The sequence below is a fragment of the Eretmochelys imbricata genome, chromosome 3 (assembly GCF_965152235.1).
Source record: "Eretmochelys imbricata isolate rEreImb1 chromosome 3, rEreImb1.hap1, whole genome shotgun sequence".
Taxonomy (NCBI): Eukaryota; Metazoa; Chordata; order Testudines; family Cheloniidae; genus Eretmochelys; species Eretmochelys imbricata.
In genome coordinates this window covers 37,687,444-37,709,128 of record NC_135574.1, presented here as the reverse complement: position 1 = coordinate 37,709,128, position 21,685 = coordinate 37,687,444, and the positions used below count along the sequence as shown (strand labels likewise).

Below are 21,685 nucleotides of genomic sequence, written 5' to 3'. Positions count from 1 at the left end.
TTCCTTTTATTTGTTTTAAACCTGCTACCCATTAATTTCATTTGGTGGCCCCTAGTTCTTATATTATGGGAACAAGTAAATAACTTTTCCTTATTCACTTTCTCCACACCACTCATGGTTTTATATACCTCTATCATATCCCCCCTTCGTCTCCTCTTTTCCAAGCTGAAAAGTCCTAGCCTCTTTAATTTCTCCTCATATGGGACGCGTTCCAAACCCCTAATCATTTTAGTTGCCCTTTTCTGAACCTTTTCTAATGCCAGTATATCCTTTTTGAGATGAGGGGACCACATCTGTATGCAGTATTCAGGATGTGGGCATACCATGGATTTATTTAAGGTCAATAAGATATTCTCCATCTTATTCTCTATCCCTTTTTTAATGATTCCTAACATCCCGTTTGCTTTTTTAACTGCTGCTGCACACTGCGTGGACATCTTCAGAGAACTATCCACGATGACTCCAAGAGCTTTCTCCTGATTAGTTGTAGCTGAATTAGCCACCATCAGATTGCATGTATAATTGGGGTTATTTTTTCCAATGTGCATTACTTTACATTTGTCCACATTAAATTCATTTCCCATTTTGTTGCCCAATCACTTAGTTTTGTGAGATATTTTTGGAGTTCTTCGCAGTCTGTTTTGGTCTTAACTATCTTGAGCAGTTTAGTATCATCTGCAAACTTTGCCACCTCGCTGTTTATCCCTTTCTCCAGGTCATTTATGAATAGGTTGAATAGGATTGTTCCTAGGACTGACCCTTGGAGAATACCACTAGTTACCTCTCTCCATTCTGAAAATTTACCATTTATTCCTACCCTTTGTTCCCTGTCTTTTAACCAGTTCTCAATCCATGAAAGGGTCTTCCCTCTTATCCCATGACAACTTAATTTACATAAGAGCCTTTGGTGAGGGAACTTGTCAAAGGCTTACTGGCTATGTCCACTGGATCCCCCTTTTGTCCACATATTTGTTGACCCTGCTCAAAGAACTCTAATAGATTAGTAAAACATGATCTCCCATTACAGAAACCATGTTGACTTTTGTGCAACAATTTATGTTCTTCTATGTGTCTGACAATTTTATTCTTTACTATTGTTTCAACTAATTTGCCTGGTACTGACGTTAGACTTACCAGTCTGTAATTGCCAGGATCACCTCTATAGCCCTTCTTAAATACTGGTGTTACATTAGCTATCTTCCAGTAATTGGGTACAGTAGCTGATTTAAAGGACAGGTTACAAACCATAGTTAATAGTTCCACAATTTCACCTTTGAGTTCTTTCAGAACTCTTGAGTGAATGCCATCTAGTCCCGGTCACTAGTTACTGTTAAGTTTCTCAATTAATTCCAAAACCTCCTCTAGTGACACTTCAAACTGTGACAATTCCTCAGATTTGTCACCTACAAAAGACAACTCAGGTTTGGGAATCTCTCTAACATCCTCAGCCGTGAAGAATGAAGAAAATAATTCATTTAGTTTCTCCACAATTACTTTATTGTCGTTAAATGCTCCTTTTGTATCTCGATCGTCCAGGGGCCCCACTGGTTGTTTAGCAGGCTTCCTGCTTCTGATGTACTTAAAAAACATTTTGTTTTTACCTTTTGAGTTTTTGGCTAGCTGTTCTTCAAACTCCTTTTTGGCTTTTCTTATTACATTTTTACATTTAATTTGGTAGTGTTTATGCTCCTTTCTATTTACCTCACTAGCATTTGACTTCCACTTTTTATAAGATGCCTTTTTATCTCTCACTGCTTCTTTTACATGGTTTTTAAGCCACAGTGGCTCTTTTTTAGTTCTTTTACTGTGTTTTTTTTTTTTTTTAATTTGGGGTATACATTTAAATTATACCTCTATTATGGTGTCTTTGAAAAGTGTCTTTGCAGCTTGCAGGGATTTCACTCTAGTCACTGGTCCTTTTAATTTCTGTTTATCTAACCTCCTCGTTTTTGTATAGTTCCTCTTTCTGAAATTAAATGCCACAGTGTTGGGCTGTTGAGGTGTTCTTCCCACCACAGGGATGTTAAATGTTATTATATTATGGTCACTATTTCCAAGTGGTCCTGTTATAGTTATCACTTGAACCAGATCCTGCGCTCCAGGTTTCTCTAGGTCCACTTCAGCTTCCAGATTTCTCTAGCTCCACTTCAGAAACATGGTAGAAGAGTCCCTAGTTTTAGGAACATCCAAATAGCCAGACTGCAAAAAATGGTAAGGCTGAGGATCCTGTTATCTGAATTTCTTTCCTCTCAACTCCCTCACTGTGTATATTAAAGAAACTTAGACTAGTCCCCCTTCCTGCTGTGCCTTCTGGCACGTCTCCCAAACAACATGCCAAACTGCAGTAGAAGCTCATACCACCAGCCTGCCAATATCAGAGAACCTTTTGAATGCCTGTAATAAAAAGTCACTACTTAGGGAAAAAAGTGCTTAAATATGACAATGCTCCACTGGCTCTGCAGGCCTATCAACATCCAGTGAATATTAAAGCAAGGGAAAATTCCCTGACCCCAAGGCTCCTACCACCTCTAATAGTCTCCCACTGTTTTGACCTCTGCATTGGTCATTGTCCGAGTCAGGTCAGTGCCCAGTACTTGTAGAAGTGGTTGAGTTATGCATACCTATAGGCCCTCTGAGAAATAAGGTAATATTGGCCAGAGACCCAGAGGATCATTACAGTACCATCTCTCTTCAGTCCATTCCATCAGGACAGGTAGGAGTTTCTTTCAAATTTCTCAACAGGAGTCAGAAATCTTCTTCTAATGAAACCATCCAGGCCAAGAGCTCTGAATAAATTCTAGTTCCTTATATGGGCTTTTATCGTGGGACTTTAAGATGTTTTAAGTAGAATTTTTAAATGTTCACTTCACCTTTTGATCCCAGTTCCCATTTGGACCTTCATGTTTGTCTCATTTTATCTTTTTTGTTTCATAGAGAACTATATTTGTTTACACAAAAACTATATTTACCCTTGTTAATACAGATCCCTGTGAGAATATTAAACATTGCTTATATTCCAGATGTATTAGTTTTCCTTGCAAAATCTTGTTCAGAATTAGCCCTTTGGGGAAAGTAGGCATTTCTTCAGGGAACTCTGATGACAAGCAGTTTGCTGCAAAGATCTGCTCATTTCTTTGCATCATCTGGAAAGGAGAAGTGAGCAGCTAAATCAGAGGTAGCAAATATTTGTCTGTGGGACAGATCAGCTCCTCTTGAAGCATTTTTTTTTTAATTTGGGGGGCTGGCATGGCATATGCAGAATTTGGAATCTAAGATTTCATTAAAAAAATCTAGCAACCCCATAGTAGTGAAGAACATGCTGAAAACATTAACCAAGTCAAAATGATGTAGGATTGTCTGCCTGCATCTGTAGACAGCCTGAAATAATAGTTCAGAGATGTATGAATGGCCTTGCATCCAATTAATTTCACTGGAATATTAACTTCGAAGCTTACTGGTGACAGGATGTAGGAATTAACAATATAATTACTGATCATTTTAGTGGCTGGAATGTGGAAATAGATAGGACGGCAGGAATGTGGAAATAGATAGGACGGGAGTGAATTTGTGAATTGCTGTATTGGAATGCAGTGGTAAGAAAGACAGACAAATATAAAGAAAGATGACAAAGGAAGAGTCATTAATAGTGGTGATTCTAGAAGGGAATATGTTTTCCTACTTCAACATGTTAAATGTGCCAATAAAGTTATGAACCAGGACTGGTCTGATTGCTTTTGATGAAAATTAGGTTTTCAACTCCCCCGCGCCCCTCCCAGTGTCTGCTTGCCATGTCTAATTTTGACTTTTGCGTTGAAATATATTTCTGCTGCAACATGAAATGTTTTGTCTGAAAATGTGAGCTGTAGTGCCCCCTGGGGCTTGTAGTTTGCTTCTCATGTTCCCACCTTCCTCTATGCCTGGGATTCCAAGCTAGTCTACATCTCCTGTTACTCACCACATCCGGCGATTCAATGATACCCAAGAGAACAGAATGACACACTAGAACTCCCATTTTCAGCCATTTTTTAAATGTTTTAATAAAAAAACCAAAGTTTTCTATGGCATTTTGGCAAAAATGAATATTTTGTCATTGTTGTGGCAAATTTCTGTGTGGGGGAAAAAATGCCATTTTTGGACCAGCTCTAGTCTGAATAAAGATTGATAACTTACAGTTTAGTTACTACATAAATGCTGGTCTCAGAGTAGCAGCCGTGCTAGTCTGTATCCGCAAAAAGAAAAGGAGGACTTGTGGCACCTTTTCTTTTTACATAAATGCTGTAATGCACCCTTGCTCTGTTTGCAGTCCTTCTATTGGCATGAGTAAATTTATACTCCAGTCCACAGGCCATAATTAAAAATAGATTTTGGCCCTCTCCACAGATGGGTTTGACACCCCTGAACTAAAGGTAGAAAAATAATGTTTCTGTATTGTCCTCAAATGAAAAGGTTGCTGTTTTTCTTTAAAAAAAAACAGTATGTATATATACACATGTTAACAGTAATTTAGGACAGGAAGTGAAGAACACCATCAGCTCTACTTGGAATTCCCAGCGAAATTAAATCAGGAATTTAAATAATTACTCACATTGGAATTTAGCCAGAACACTGAGAGCTTGCCTACACGGCCCCACAGTTTGGAATACCAGAGTGAGCAGTGAGGGGGTTAATAGCAGTGCACACCAAAGTGCTGCAAGCACCCTCCTGTGGACACCATGGGTGTGAATTAAAAGATTCCTAGTTCACATTAATGTAATCCTCTTCAAACAGGAAACCACTAATGCAGACTCAGAACCTTTTAATTCACAGTATCCGCATGGGGGAGTTACAGTGCAACATTTTGATGAACACCGCTATTCACACCCCCATAGTGTGAACTGTGGGGCATTATAGACATATCCTGAGACTAACATCTCTGCCTTTATAAAAAAGGGATAAAGGATTTTCAATGACCACAAGTAGTTGGGAGTAAGGAACTTGGCTTTACATCTATTTTCTCTCCAATAGCACTGTTCATCCTAGGAACATAGGATAGATCTACACCGCAGTTAAAAACCTACGGCTGGCTACCCATCAGCTACTCGGGTTTGTGGAGCTCGGGTCACCCTGGGACCCACAAAGTGGGGTGGGGTCCCAGATAGGGTGGCTAGATAGCAAGTGTGAAAAATCAACCTTTTTTTGGGGTGGCGGGGAGGTGGGGACGGGGTTATAGTTGCCTATGTAAGACAAATATCAGGATTTCTCGTCATCCTAATCCCAGAGATCAGGCTCCAGCCTGAATATATATACCACGATTAAACAGCCTCTTAGCCCAAGTCTCACAAGCCTCAGTCAGGTGATATGGGTCAGCTACAGGTATTTCATTGCAGTGTAGACATCCCCATAATGACCCCCTAACATCATGCTAGGGCACTAGTTCAGTATTGAATCATGGGAAGAGTTAAACTTACTGAATCAATAACATCACTGGCTATTCACAGTCTACTTTTAAGGGCTTCCCATCCAAGTACTCAGTAGGGCTGATCCTACTTGGTTTGTGAAATCTGATGCAATTACATCCTGAGGTAGTCTGGCTGAAGACTTACTCTACAGGCTTGCTCTAGGAATTTATATATGGTTTATAAGCTTTATTTCATACTAGTGTAAGGTCAGAGATTATTATTGTGTTGTAGGAATTGCTTTCTCCTTTCCATTTCAACAATACTGTGTGAAATAAGGCTCACAGCATTACAAATTCATACAATTCTCCTCTCAATAAGTTTATCTTAGCACTATAGTAATCTTGGGACAGTAAATAAATAAAAGCTATAAAACTATATTTTGAGCTGTGTCAGTGGTGGGAAAAAGTAGTAAGCAAGAATAGATAAACCATAGTTAGAATAAAATAACCAGGTTTGTTCTAAGAGGTTTCCTCTTGCCAAGAAAATCATACTTAGGTAATATATTTATTTCTTTTAAAACTGCTTGGTTTATTCCCCAGGTCCTGCTTTCCTAATTATATTTTTATAAAATAGTAGGTATTATATTATATCTATCACTGTAATTATGCTGGAGTAAATGCCAGAGTATCTCTTTTAACTAGGTCTATCCTACAAATTTTTGCCTGAATAGCTCTATCAATGAGGTGTGATTTTTGACAGACATGGTTGTGCTGATAAAAGCTAGTGTAGGCATATTATTACCTGAAAAACTGAACGTACTTTTGCAGGTATAGCTTATTTCACCTGGGGTGGTGGGCAAGGAGCAGGAATAAGCCATACAAGCAGTTTTGCCTGTCGATGTAAGATGCATCCACACTAGGAGATCAATGCTGGTATAGCTATACTGGCAAAGCCTTTCATGTGTAGACGTGACCTTAGTGTAGATAAATGTTCTTACATTTAAGAATTTTAAAATTATTTCATAAGTTTCTATCAGGTGAATTCCTAATTAAAGCGAACAGAGAACAAATTTTGAAGTTCTGTAATTGGACTAAATTCCATCAAATGTATTAATTTCCCAAAACCAAACATAATTAAGTATAATGTAACAATTTTTTTCATAGCTGGAATTAACCTTGTTTGTGTCATGAATTCCAGGCCCGAAAATAGAGCAGAAACTATTGTTTATATATTCTGCCCTAAGTGTTGCATCTGTTTTCTACAGAAGCTAGTTATGCCTTGATTATTTCCCTGAGCATTTTTTAAAATTCTATGAGTCTTATTTAAAAAGATTTTGTACTTTAATTTTTCTGTTCCTAGTTTGAGTCTATTTCCACATCATCATCCCATTCTAACTCCCTTAAATTATGAATCTCTCCCTTTTTCTTTTAATTACAGTCTTTGACCCATTAGTACACAACAATCACATCTCCTCTTTCTGGCTTCTTCTCCAGATTCTACAGTATATATCCATCTTCTTTAAAACTTTGTCTACAATGCAAGTTTAAACAATGTTACAACCATTTGTAGCTATGTCTCAGACAACCACCCTCTCCCAGAGGAAATTGACAAGAGTCAATGAGCTAAATTTACTAACAGTGTTTCACTATAAAATCAAAAGGAATTATTACATTTTGGGAGAAGAAATTGAAATCAGATCTGATGATAGACAGATCCATAACTAAAGTCAATATGCTAGGCAAAAACTGCTCACTTGTGGTTTTTGTTTGTTTTTTCTCATAATAAATATGTTAAAATAATGTTACTTTGCTTGCAAAGAAAAAGACTTGAAAGTTAGGAAATGTCACATGTAGAGGAACTTTACAAAATACAGTTTGTCCTTGTGCAAGATCCAAGGGATGATTGGGTGAGCCTGCCCTGGCTTTCTCCTTCCTCCTCTCTCCTCACAGCCAGCCTCTGGGCGTTGGAAGACTGGCTACTTTGTTTGGTGCCCCAAAAGGGAGGTGGGATTTTGTGAGCACTAGGTACCAGGTCTTGGGCTAGTTGAGAGAAGGGAAATCTGGCTTGGTTTTCTTTCCAATTCTTATACACACATACACTGCAGCTACAGCTGTGGAAAGGATTACACACTATATTTCTAAGAGTACATGACACATTCAGGATTGGGCTTTTAAAAATATATAGAATGCATTTGTTCATGCAGTCACATATTCAGCTCTGGATAATGTGGCCTTATCTAGCTAGGGCAGATTTTTCTTTACCATGATGGAGAGTTGCTCCATATCATGTAGATGGTGTTTTAATTCCTCTTTAGTATATTAAAAAATGTCAGTCATTAAAAAAAATTTTATTCATACTTATTTTACTTAATATTATTCCTTCTGGAAGCTCTAAAATGATGATATGGGAAATGTTTTATGTGCATTTTAGGGGGTGAGTTATCAGCTTTTTATCATACGATGAATAGGAGAAAAGATTTGTATGTAAATAGGAGACAAGAACAAGCCAAGAAAAGCTTGTTGCCAGGAACAGAGATTAAAGACTTGTAGGGGTTGTTTGCTCAGGACAAATGGAGTGAGAATGAACATGATCTGATAATGTTTGGCTTTAATGAACTGTACACTATCAAGGCAGAGTTTTGGCTGAAACAGTGCTACTTTGAATATAATATAAAATAAAGGTGATTAATTGCTCCCCTTTGGATTAAAATAAGCAAACTTCAGCAATTATATTTCTAACCATTCAGGATAAAGATAATGTCCTATTCATAAGCCCCACGGCAATCATACTAAAAAGATCTGTATGTTTCTAAATGTGTTTGCATATTATACCTCCTAAAAATTCAGTTGAGAATGCAGTGGATTTGGATGCTACTATTTCAATGAATGCCCTAACAGTACTTCTATTCTGTTTGTCTATTAGAATTCACTTCCCAAAAATACCACTTAAACATAATAAAATAGGTATATTACAAGAAATGGGGTATCGTGGCAAACCTTTGAAAATATACACAGTAACTTATGTGTCAATTCCTGTCTGTGCATGCTAACTCTGTGCATAGAATATGAAGGTAGAAGTCAGGATTTGCATAGGTGTGCTGAAGTTTGTGCTTGTACTATTTAGCATTCACACTGTTGATAATTTGGCCTTCTGCAGTTTATGGCTAGCCCTCTTATACTAACACAAATGCAATATCCACAGTCCTAATGAATGGGAAAAACCAAACAAAACAGAGAGAGAAAAAACAACTGCTAGTTCTTTCAGTCCATCCCTTATCTGATGAAGGCTTGTTTCTCACACTATAATGTTTTGTCTATTTTTAAATTACTGAGTTGAATGGCCTTCTACTACTTGCCTTGGGAGAGAGTTTTTCACAGTCTAATAAACTCTTTCCATTTTGTACCACTACTCCAAGTTAAAACACTTTGGACCACCCTGAAGTTTTCCTCCCAATTTAGTATAATCTATTAATGTAATTAGTATACTGTTTATTCCTCTTTCAGATAATTAATGAAGATGTTGAGTAAGAGGGAGTCTAACACTAATCCCTAAGGCAACCACTAAGCATTCCTGTAAAACATGATACAGGGCTGTTTATCATGACTCTGTGCTTATTTTCTTTCAGAAATTGTTCAGTTCAAGTCAGCCTGAAATACTGTTTTTTCAGGTATAACTATGTAAAATAGTATATCCCCTTGCTTTAGTGAAGTTCAGGAACATCACTTTCTTCAGAGAATCAGTAAATGTCATCAGGTTTGTCTGGCATGATACTGACTGTTCATTGTTCCATTATCTTCTGAATTGCTAGAGATGCTTCTCTCAACTGGTCCATGTTTTATAAGGGATGAAAGCTACACATAACTGATAATTACTAGGTTCAATCTCTTTCTTATTTTGAAGTTCTAGTAGAATATTTGGCTTTGATTTTCTTTCCCCTGGTTGTCTGTTACTATGGGTAAGGCCACACTGCGATAAATCTGCAGCACTGAGTCTTAGAGCCCAGGTCAGCTGACTTGAGCTTGCAGGGCTCAGACTGTAGGGCTAAAAATAGCAGTGTAGACATTCAGGTTCAGGTTGGAGCCAGGGCTATTAGATCCACTTCCCTGGCAAGGGTCTCAGAGCTTCGGGTCCAGCCCAAGTCCAAATGCCTATGCTGCAATTTTATACCCCTGCGGGCCCGAGTCAGTAGAGCTCTGCACAGATAAAAAAATTATATCCATGGGTGCGTATATCCACAGATATAAATCAGCTCCTCCAGCGCAGCTGTACCCCAGCCCTGCCCACTGGCCATACTATTGTGTTCAAGCGACGTGCACGCCCCCACACAGGAAAAGCAGACAGCTGTGTGGAAGGGATGGGGGTGGAGCTGGGGGCAGTACAGCCACATCAGAGGAGCTGCTGGCATGGAGCTCCGCCTGGGAGTGGCGGCCCCACGTTCTGCTCCTTTTGTGGCTGTGGTTCCCGGGAAAGCCCTGCGGTTCCACAAATACCGATTTATACCCATGGATATCCGCATCCACAGGTATAAATTTTTATCCATGCAGGGCTCTGCAAATCAGCTGACCTGGGCCAGCTGCAGCTATGCCATGGGTCATTTATTTTTGACATATCCTTCCTAACAGCTCTATAGAGACACATAGGAACTGACGTATTGGGGACAGTGTGGAACTGCACCACTGCAGGGAAAGGAATGTTTATGATCTCTGCTTAGCTTATTGGGTAGCACACCTACTACTCCATTCCTTCATTGTGTGAAGAATACACTTGGTGGTACTCTTCCCATGCACAAGATTTGTTCTGCAGATGAAGGTGGGGAAGGAACATGTGTCCAGCACTCCTTTGCCCCTCCCAGTTCCCTTAGAGGAGGTGAGGAGGTGTCTAACACAATGAAAGGCCTATGGTAGCTTGTGATTCCTTCATACCAAGACTTCCCTATTTACTCTCAAGTTCAATTTCACTGTTGGAATGAAGTAAATTCAGGATGGCTTTTGCACTGGTGTCTGCATTTTCTAAATTGTGAAACTATCCTTCACATAGATTAGACTCCTTTTGGTGTGTTTGTTGCCCAAAGATGTCTAGATAGAGTCTCACACAAAACCAGTATCCACCAGCTGAAAATGGTTTACTCTTGTAATGGAACAAAAAGAATTATAATCAAAATGTCAATAAAAATTAAAATTTGGTATCCAATTGTCAGCAAGATCTAGAATGTCTAGGAGAAGTAGAACAACATTTTGGACTTTTTCCATAGAATCTTTCCATTGACTTCAATAGGAGCTATATATTTTATCTCAATTTGTTTTAGCACCTGCATAAGACAGTGTTTGTAGATGTAGTGCTTCTTGTGAAAGCATGGATATGGTAATGCCTTTATAAGTTTAAAATATACCTATTTTGCAGTACTTTCTGCCTTCCAAGTTTATGCATTCATCTGCTTTTTGATCCAGGAAAATATATTAACCTGTGTTTCCTCTTCTTGTACATACTTGTAAGTGTCTGTTGTCTGGGTAACTAAATGGTGTGTTGTTTAGAATCTGGTTCATCACTGCCAATCACATTCTGGAGAGAGCCATCTTCCATTTTAAATTTAAACTTATGAACTGGAGTATAAATTTTAGGCCATTTACTGATCTCGATCCAGAGCAGAACTCTCACTAATGTCACTAGGAAGTTTGCACAAAAATCAAGCATACAGCATGGCTTTTATGTAGAAGCTAAAACGTTTACTTATTATTGCTAAGTGCCTTATTTTGATGTTCTCTCAGTGGAACTCACTCAGGTCACCTTTCTGACCACTGCAATTAGGAGGTGCATTTGCAGCACATGTAGGCATACCCAAGCTAGCTTTGATTGCCCACACTTGCTAAAACTAGCAAAGTAGCTGTGGTGGTATGGGTGGTGGCACAGGCTAGCCACCTGAGTACAATCCCACCTGGGACCATAAGTAGGTGCACAGGGGGCTATCCTGTGTCACCACCTATTCCACCACAGCAACACTGCTATTTTTAGTGAGCTAGCATGATTAGAGGTAGCCTGGGTGTGCCTACTTATACTGTCCCAACTGCAGCATAGACATATCCTGTGTTTCTTTTGTTTGCATTTCCCTCGCTACAGGCTGACTATATATACACCTCTACCCCGATATAACGTGACCCGATATAACACGAATTCGGATATAACGTGGTAAAGCAGTGCTCTGGGGGGCGGGGCTGCATGCTCCGTTGGATCAGTGCGTCAGAGAGTCTGGCTCTGACACGCTGCTCTGAGTGATGTGTTAAGGGTGCCAGGCTGGGGCAGAGGGGTTGGATAAGGGGCAGAGGGTCTTGGGGGGCGGTCAGAAGACAGGGAGAAGGGGGGGGTTGGATTGTTTGGAGGTTCTGGGGGCAGGGCAGTCAGGGGACAGGGAGCAGGGGGGTTGGGTATGGGTGGGGTCCTGGGGTGATTAGGGACGGGGGGTCTCTGGAGGAGGCGGTCAGGGGACAAGGAGCAGGGAGGCTTAGATATGGGGTGGGGTCTTGGGAGGAGTGGTTGGGGCAGGAGGTCTCTGGAGGGAGTAGTCAGGGGACAAGGAGCGGGGCGGGGTTCGATGTGTCGGGGGTTCTGAGGGGTCAGTCAGGGGGCGGGAAGTGATTATTAATAACGGAAATGCTCGAGGCCAAAGCAAGTTCGATATAACGCGGTTTCACCTATAACACGGTAAGATTTTTTGGCTCCCGAGGACCGCATTATATCAGGGTAGAGGTGTATATACACATACACACCAGAGATTGCAAGCATGATTATTCTTTTTTAAATACAAGGTAGGTTAGAATCCCCAAAAAATATTTACTTTACATTAATAGTATATACAAGCTGTCATTTGAAATAGATTAATGCAAGAAATAATTAAATGTTGCTAACAAATACTACTAATAAATATTATTTGTAATTATTAATAATACTAATAAATACTAACAAATATCAAGTAAAGTTAGATTAATAAAGTAAAGGTATTTATTTTATCCAACCAAAGTGATGGCACTAAATTCAACCCTGATATCTTCAGAAACAAAACTATTTTGAATGAAAGCATCATTGTTCATATTGTCAAATCCAATATGGCAGAAGCTGAGAAAGTACTGTTGTTAGGATATAGATATTCACACCTGTCTGTAAAGGCCTATACTCTAAGAATTTAAGTGTATTCTTATCACTTGGCTGGTTATAGAGGTATAAAAGAAAGAATCAAAATCACCGTCTGCCAGTGTAAGGGCCTTCTCTTACTGTGACAGTCTGAGGCTCTGTGCTTAGGCTAAGGCCCTTGGCTAAGCAGCAGAGGCAGCCATAAGCTGGGAAGCGAACAGTCACATCCTCACATTCCAAACTAGTCACACTGACATAAGGTGCTATTGGGCTGTTAGGAATACAATCCTGTCCTGATAATGCCTATCGCCTCCAGAGAAAGGGAAGTGCCTAGAAAATGTAAAAGGAAACTTAGTTTGATAGCATCCTGTCTGGCAAGAACTCACTTATCAATAGCTGGGATGTGAAATCCTCATTTCTTTGTTGTTCTATCACTGTAGTCCCCATTTACCTATTGTTTGTCTGTATAATCTCTGTCTGGTTCTGTGATTGTTTCTGTCTGCTGTATAATTAATTTTGCTGGGTGTAAACTAATTAAGGTGTGGGATATAATTGGTTAAATAATCATGTTACAATATGTTAGGATTGTTTAGTTAAATTTCAATAAAATGATTGGTTAAGCTAAGCAGAGCTCAAGTTTTACTTTATAGTCTGCAGTCAATCAGGAAGTTTGTGTGTGTGTGTGTGTGGTGGGGGAAATGGGAAGAGGGAATGGGGCTGGGGAAATTGGAATCATGTTTAGCTAAGGGCAGGAATGGGAACAGGGCCACAGGTAAGGCTCTGTGGTGTCAGAGCTGGGAAGAGGGACACTAAGGAAGAAAACTGGAATCATGCTTGCTGGAAGTTCACCCCAATAAGCATGGAATTGTTTGCACCTTTGGACTTTCGGTATTGTTGCTCTCTGTTCATGCGAGAAGGACCTGGGAAGTAAGTGGGTGAAGGAATAAGCCCCCTAACAACTGTGTGGTCACAGTCTTCCTTCCCTCCATTTCACTTTCCCAAAATATTAAGTTGAGTGTTATATTTTTTAAAATCTTGCAAGTCTCAGGCGCAGATTCTGAAATCACTTACATGTGTGCTTAAATTTCAGCACATGAGTAGTCTCAAAAGAGTTACATAAAAAAAGAGACTACCTGGGTGCTTAACGTTAACCACATCAGTGTTTGCAGGATCAGAGTGTGAACAGCCGACCTCTTCTATGAGATGATAAACTCCCTGAATGCACATTGAATACTCATGTCCTCAGAAGTTGGAGAAATTCACCCCCCAAAAGTGACCGTTCACATTTGAAGTAGATTTGTTGTGTATGCCCTTCCAGGGTGTCATTCCTGTTGATTTCATGATGTAGAAAATATGCAAATTACTGGTTGATATAATATGTTGTGTTATTCTCCTGAACAGAGCAAATTCAAACTTAATCTTTAATAGTTTTATTAAATTCTAGGCACAGCTTCTTTAATTATACCAGTTCCTGTAAATTTGTTCCAGGCCAAAAAAAAAAAAAAAGATGCTAAGTAGCTTCTAGAATTTCTATTTTACTGTCTGAGCAAGACTAATGAAAAATGTGAATCACACTTTCCAGATAATTTAATGAAATCATTCATTAGTGAGAAATGACATTTGTGTTCCATATTAAATAAGTCCTTTGTGCATGGAAAGTAACTCTCTTAATTTGCTTAAAATTGGTACCAATCTATTAGGTTTACTGGATGATTCCTGATCATTATGCCACTGGCATTTTCACAAGAAAATTAGTTTAAAATGTTACACTGTTCCAAACAGTGTGCTTAAACAAGTGCTGAAGCAATATATGTCATTATTTAAGTCTTTCACTTAACATACTGCTTTTGTAACCCCCACAGCTGACCAAACAGGAATGTTATTTATAGGAGATGCACTAATACAGGTCAGTAAATTGTACATTTATTCCATACACATACTTGTTTTAAGCAAGTTTTAATGTTTATTTTTATTATGTTATTTATATGTTACAAATCACTTTCTTTCTATGGTATATTCATTTTTAGGTTAATGGCATAAATGTAGAAAGTGCTACCCATGAAGAAGTGGTAAGTTTTATGTAACTTTTATACTTTAATACCAGATGAAATATTTGAGGTGCATATAAAAATAATGAAAATTATGGCATGTTGTATTCAGTATGGCCCTGCGCTTGTATTTCCTTAAATGGGAACTTTGCCACTGACTTCAGTCAGATCTGGATCTCACACTATATCACTACAAAATAGATACTGCACAAAAAACTGCTTAAATCCATAGGAAAGAGATGCTGCAACACAGTTCAGATACCTGACATTATCTTTCTAATACAGGAAAAGTTTCTTTCATATAAACCATTCATAAGGCTACTACTCACGCTTGAAAATGGCTCATAATACATTAAGACATCTGTCAAGGTTCCTTACCCACTCTGAACTCTAGGGTACAGATCTAGGGACCTGCATGAAAGACCCCCTAAGCTTATTCTTACCAGTTTAGGTTAAAAACTTCCCCAAGGTACAAACTTTGCCTTGTCCTTGAACTGTATGCTGCCACCACCAAGCGTGGTAAACAAAGAACAAGGAAAGAGCTCACTTGGAGACGTCTTCCCCCAAAATATCCCCCCAAGCCCTACACGCCCTTTCCTGGGGAAGGCTTGATAAGAATCCTCAGCAATTTGTACAGGTGAACACAGACCCAAACCCTTGGATCTTAAGAACAATGAAAAAGCAATCAGGTTCTTAAAAGAAGAATTTTAATTAAAGAAAAGGTAAAAGAATCACCTCTGTAAAATTAGGATGGTAAATACCTTACAGGGTAATCAGATTCAAAACATAGAGAATCCCTCTAGGCAAAACCTTAAGTTACAAAAAGACACAAAAACAGGAATATACATTCCATCCAGCACACCTTATTTTACCAGCCATTAAATGAAAAGAAATCTAACGCATTTCTAGCTAGATTACTTACTAACTTAACAGGAGTTGTAAGGCTGCATTCCTGATCTGTGCCCAACAAAAGCATCACACAGACAGACAAACCCTTTGTTCCCCCCCCTCCAGATTTGAAAGTATCTTGTCCCCTCATTGGTCATTTTGGGTCAGGTGCCAGCGAGGTTATCTGAGGGCATGTCTACACTACCCGCCAGATCGATCTATCGGGGATCGATTTATCGCATCTAGTGTAGACGCGATAAATCAATCCCCGATCGCTCTGCCGTCGACTCTGGAATGCCACCATGGCGAGAGGCAGAAGTGGAGTCGACGGGGGAGTGGCGGCCATCGATCCCGCACCACGAAGACGTGAAGTAAGTGATTCTAAGTCGATCTAAGATGCGTCAACTTCAGATACGCTATTCTCAAAGCTAAAGTTGCATATCTTAGATCGATTTCTCCCCCTCCCCCAGAGCTTCTTAACCCTTTACAGGTGAAAGGGTTTTGCATCTGGCCAGGAGGGATTTTATAGCACTGTATACAGAAAGGTGGTTACCCTTCCCTTTATATTTATGACAACATCCATGTGCCTACACAAGAATAAACAGTTTTATTCTTTAAGGCCTACTGCTGAAAATATGAAGGCTATGCATTGTCAGTTGGTCTATGGTACAGTTGTAAACATCAAAAAGATAATTTCCACATGCATTCACAATCTAGTATGAATACATTGAAAACAATTTGCTATTCCCATATTTGATGGGATACACCGTTCATCACTGGGCTGGTGCCACCTTCTGGAACTCTGGGGATTAGCCTGAGGCCAATGCCAATCCCTCCATCTCTGTTGTCCCCCTGAAGCCCCTTTTGCAGCCTCAGGAACCACAGCGTCTATCTGTGTTTCCCCCTTCTGGATGGATTTAGCTCCTCAATAGTCCCAGGCAGTCTTCTTGCTCATGGCTTCAGTGCCATTCACCCAGTGGCTGGTAGGGGAACCCAGGCCTGATTACTTCTCCAGGTTCCAGCCCAGGGACCTTCAGCTCAGCAGTCTGGGCCTTCTCTCTCTCTCTCTCTGGCCTCACTGCTCTCTCCCTGGGTTGCTTCCTACTAATGGTTCCGCTTTTCTTCCTGGGCCTACCAGTTCCCAGAGTCTCCTCACTTTTCCCAAGGAGCGACTGCAGCTTGCAGTCCCTACTCACTCCTCCCTTCCTCATGGGAATGTCCACTTTTTTCCAGTAGCCCCTTCTGCTTTCAACTCCCGAGCTTTATAGGAACCATCTATTCCTATCCAGCTGAGCCTCCTTAATTAGTTGCCTAATTGGTTAATTGGCTCATCTGGCCTGCATTAAATCCTGCAGGGTGAGTGTGGGGCAGATACCCATTACATCATATGTAAGAAAAAGGTAGAAAATCTACCTACCATATTAGAGCCCTTCCAGCATTGAGAATATATTGAAATGCCCATCTGATAGGTCTTGCAAAGCTCCCATTGATTTCAGTAGTGCAGAATCAGGCGCTGAAGTTGGTTCTATAAGCAATCGGATTCCTAGCTTTAGGTGCTCACATTTGAAAATTGGGTCCTCCTGTGGGAAAAGGGCTTGATCCTTCACGGTGCTGATCACTTTCCATTTCCACTGACTTCAGCAGGAGTGGAGTGGACTCAAGACTTTGTAGTAGTGCTCAGCACCTTGAAGGATTGAGCCCTGTAAGGACTGAGGAGTAGAGAATACATTCAAGCAAGTAGATTTTGCTGTTTGCAGAATCAAGTAACTTTTCTGCTTAATTCCAAAGAAGCATTATCTTGTTGAAAACATGGGGATATCTCAGCAGCAAATACTAATGTACAGAGTGAACAGTATCATGTGAAGCTGTGACTTGATGATAAGACATTACATGACCTTTTGTAACTTGCAGGCTCTCTGAGGCAGGAACCATTTATGTTGTTGTATGTGTACAGTGCCTAGCACAATCTGTCATGAGGACCTCCAGATATTATCGGAATACAAATAAAAACAACATGTCAATAAACATGATGTGTAATTAATAAGGATTATTCAGTCTTTCCATAAATGCCTTAGCTTGACTTTTGGATGTAAAGAATACAATATTTGTAGTGGAGGGAATGGGAGGAATAGAGAAAGCATAGTTAATATACAGTAATTTAGAATTTCAGTTCCAGATATAAATCATATATCAGATGTGCAGAAAGATCATTTGTTTGTTGCCAAATAAAGTATGTAAGGGTTAGTCCAAGGGGGAGAGGATTGTTCCATTTTAGTCCAGCAAGTTTCCTAAGTAAAAGTCAAAGATAGTTTTGAACTGGGAATGTAGAAAATTTGTGGGGGGAGGGATAGCTCAGTGGTTTGAGCATTGGCCTGCTAAACCCAGGGTTGTGAGTTCAATCCTTGAGGGGGCCATTTAGGGATCTGGGGCAAACACTGGGGACTGGTCCTGCTTTGAGCAGGGGGTTGGACTAGATGACCTCCTGAGGTCCCTTCCAACTCTGATATTCTATGACTCTATGAAAATTAAAAAAAAAAGTCTGAGACATACATACTTGCTTTTCCTTTGTTTTGCTGACATGAGCTAATTTTTCGGATGCCCTAATTCCAATGATTTTTGTATCGTTTTTTATGAGCCTTAAAGTGAATGGAACTATGATAGAAGACAGAACAATGTACTACCTCTAGTTAGAACATTTATTTTGATAACATTCATCTGGGGTATTCAAAAAAAGGACCGTCTTCCAGTGACTTAAATTCAGGGGAGAAATATGATTTCTCATAAGTAGATCAGAAAGATTACCTGATATTATTATGCCCATTTGATTGAGCATTTGTTTTACTTAAAAGAAAAAAATTATCAAAAGAGGTTTTCTTTATTGTTTTATAGAACTGAGATGGCAAGAGCATCTGTCTTATCATAATTGAAGGGAAGTTTCACATTGGGGAAAAACAAATTCTCTTATCTCTGCTTCATTGAAAAGGGTATTCCTTTTTAAAGGAATTGTGGTTGCATTCTTTTGAAGAAAACACTATAAAACACGGAATTGTCCTTTTACTATAGAACACATTACTCTTTTATGTAATTCCTGTCATATACTTGTCAATGCTTAGATACCATGGTGATAGGCACCTTAGAAATATCTCAGACAGCTGGATAATTGGGCAAATGTCATTAAAGCCATTACCACTGGAAATCACACACTGGAGACTAGAAAAATTATAAGCAAAGAGTTACTACTTTTATGTGCAGAAAACTTTACCATCAAACTTAATAAAGTATTACCTAAAACAATAAAGTTTAATAGATCCAGACAAGCAGTGGGTAATGATACTACTTGTGCCTTATTTGGCATGTATCATGATTGTTGGGCCAAATGCTGAGCACAGGCATTCTCATTGTTATCAGTAAGAATGCAGAATGCTCAGCTCCTCTAAGGATTTGTTCCATTATTATTGCCATTATTAAATGTGTTTTTAAAGCACACACCACCATAATGTTTACCATCTCTCTAAGCTAATAGTGTTTGCTATAGCACATTTGATTGATCAGCCTGATTGTATGCAAGATTAAATCTGGTTCATTTTCAGACTACATACAGCACTTATCTGGAACCCAACCCAACACAGCAGTGATTAAAAGTGCTCACCAGCTGACAACTGTTCATTGGCTATGTGGAAATGAATAATGGTAGCCTAAACCTAGTTCCTGGTGGACAAGTTTTCACATCTGAAAAAAACACCCCTACAGCTGGCAGTAATGGCACTAACTTTTGATGGTCTCATCAAAAAGGTGAAGGACTGAATGGGCAAAGAGACTGAACTTCCCCTTTCTTATCTAGATATGATCCTAGGTCAGGGTTAAAGTACTATTATGTGACCTCACAGTCTGTTTCCTGGTGGATAAGCCTAGTCAGGCCAAATCCCCAAAACACAGGCACAGTAAGCAACAGAACCACAACCCCAACCATTTATTATTGCTGGAGCTTCTGTTTTGGACATCATCAGCAGGACAAGTTCCCTTTCTCCTGATGCGGGAAGCATACTCTTACCCTGAACTTCTTCACAGAGTCACTTCCCATCAACTGGGAGGAGCCACACTCCTTGGGCTGTTTCAGGAAATGCCAAGAAATATTCATTCAACCAGCCAGCATAGTATCTCGGTTACATTGCATTGGTGAGGAAGGTTGGAGAAATGCTACTGCTGTCTGTGGTATATCTAGGAACTCTGTGTAATCAATATGTGTTACCTAATAAGAAACCTAGACAGAACGTACAGAAACAATTCTAAACAATGTAGCCAAAAGCTCCAGAGGAAAAAACAGCTTTCTACTCCTTCTATTGGTAAAAAGATACAAGTGCTGGTATAGAGTTTTATCTGCCTACACAGCACCTTAATAAAGCTGAATCATTAAGATAGTTTAAGTGGTAGTTCTTCGAGGTGGAACCAGTCAAGCATCTCCCGTGGGACTGGAGATATACCTGCAAATTGGACAACTGTGTCACTGAGGCAAATCATGAGTAGGGTTGGTACATGGGTGATGTGGTGCAGCCATGGGACTCTCAACTATGGGACAGTCTCCCCAGTGGGTAGGAAGGGAGTTAGGTGGACTACTGCCAAATGGCTGGAAGGGAGTTGTTATTCTCTGTGTGTGTGTGTGTGTGCACACGCACGCGCACATATTTGGTTGCTGTGTTTTCCCACATTTATGAATGTGTTCCCTTCCCTCTAACAAAGATTCACTTGTTTGTAAACAGACTTGGAATGCTTGCAAGTGGGGAAGTTCTGGCTGTTAAGGACACCCAGGATGGGTTTGTTTCTTTTTCCTAGGTTTCTGAGAGGGGTCTTGAGTCAGTTCATATATTTGTGAAGAGGAACACTAGATACATTGAACCCAGCCCTCACTGCTGCTCTTAACCACCTGGCAGAAGGTTTACACAATACATTCATAATCTCACTTTTATTCTGATCATTTACTGCCTGCTACAATATTGTATCACGTAACAAGGAGCTAAGCCGCTCAGGGACAATGGCCCCTGAAACACAGCACATGGTGTAGAATCTAATTAGTTGTAAACTTTGAAAATGGTTTGCAAGAGTTCCCTTTGTATCTTTCAGAATGTCAAGGAAACTTTCTAGTCTTTCTAGTCCTAGGGAGACCTTAGATAGTTTTTTCCTTGTTATTAATTTTTACTATTTCAGAATAATTGCTAGTCCAATCACCAGCTAGGGAGGAGCTATGGCCAAATGCAGACTGTTAAATTATCTCTCTTTTTTTAAGCTGAAGGTTTCCTCTATATGTTCATTTGTAGTTTAGTGACAGGTGTTCAGTTTGGATAAATGTGTAATTAAACACTAATTTCAGATCTAAGCAAAGGGCCATCAGCAGCATCAGTGGGTAAGGAGAACAGGGCCTTTTTGGCCTCTGAAGCACAACTGGAGCCCTTGGGATCCTACCTCAGGATGACTGATGCTGGCAGCACCTCCATAGGTGGCCTCCTATGTGACCACCAGCACTTCCAGGGGTGGAGTTTAAAAGCTCCCAGCTCCCCTGAAAGCCCAACAGCCAGCTGGAGCTCCCAGCAGCAATGGCAACAAGAATACAGCTTCACAGCAAACTGCCTTTCCTGTCCTTTTCTACTCCTAATAGAAGAGCTTGCCTTTCTCCATATCAACACTTTTAGGGCCTGCCTACACTGTCCCACAGTTGGGACTACAGGGTTCCAGATAGCACTGTGCAGCAAAGTGCTGCGCTGTAATTCCCCCACGTGGACACTGTGGGTATGAACTAAAAGATTCCTGTTCTATATTGCCCTTAGTTGTCTGGTCCCTGGTGCTGGTGTTGATGGTCTTTTCTCTTGTTATCCATTTGTCCTTTGCCACCTGATAACTTGTCATGTCAGTTCTACCTTACCATGCCATCTGTTCTGATTCTTCTGCACCTTACTTCCTCCATTTTTCCTAGTCCTTCTCACCACTCTTCTTGCCATTATCCTTTTCTTCTAGCTTCCCATTCACTGCCACTGTTCCATAGGCATCTCACAACCAGATAAAAGTACCAAAATATGCAGAGGTAATCCTCAGGTTACCAGTAAAGCAGCTTTGTGTTGGTAGACAAAGACAAATTGGCCACAGTGGGGGCCAGGTGTGGCTCTGTATGTTCATTCCTGTCTTAGGCCCTGAGTCAAGCAATCATCCTTAAGCAAGTGCTTCAATCCCATCAAAGTAAATGGGATTTAAGTGTTTTCT

The 21,685-nt window shown here is 40.0% G+C and overlaps 1 protein-coding gene across 1 annotated transcript in view; it reads left to right on the top strand.

Moving 5' to 3' along the window:
- The window catches only part of SNTG2 (syntrophin gamma 2), a 280,115-nt gene that overhangs the window by 51,881 nt on the left and 206,549 nt on the right, over positions 1 to 21,685 (top strand). The window contains exons 5-6 of the mRNA XM_077811468.1: positions 14,363 to 14,406; positions 14,528 to 14,569. Of these exons, the coding sequence (XP_077667594.1) occupies positions 14,363 to 14,406; positions 14,528 to 14,569 (86 nt within the window). The remainder of the gene's footprint in view (positions 1 to 14,362; positions 14,407 to 14,527; positions 14,570 to 21,685) is intronic.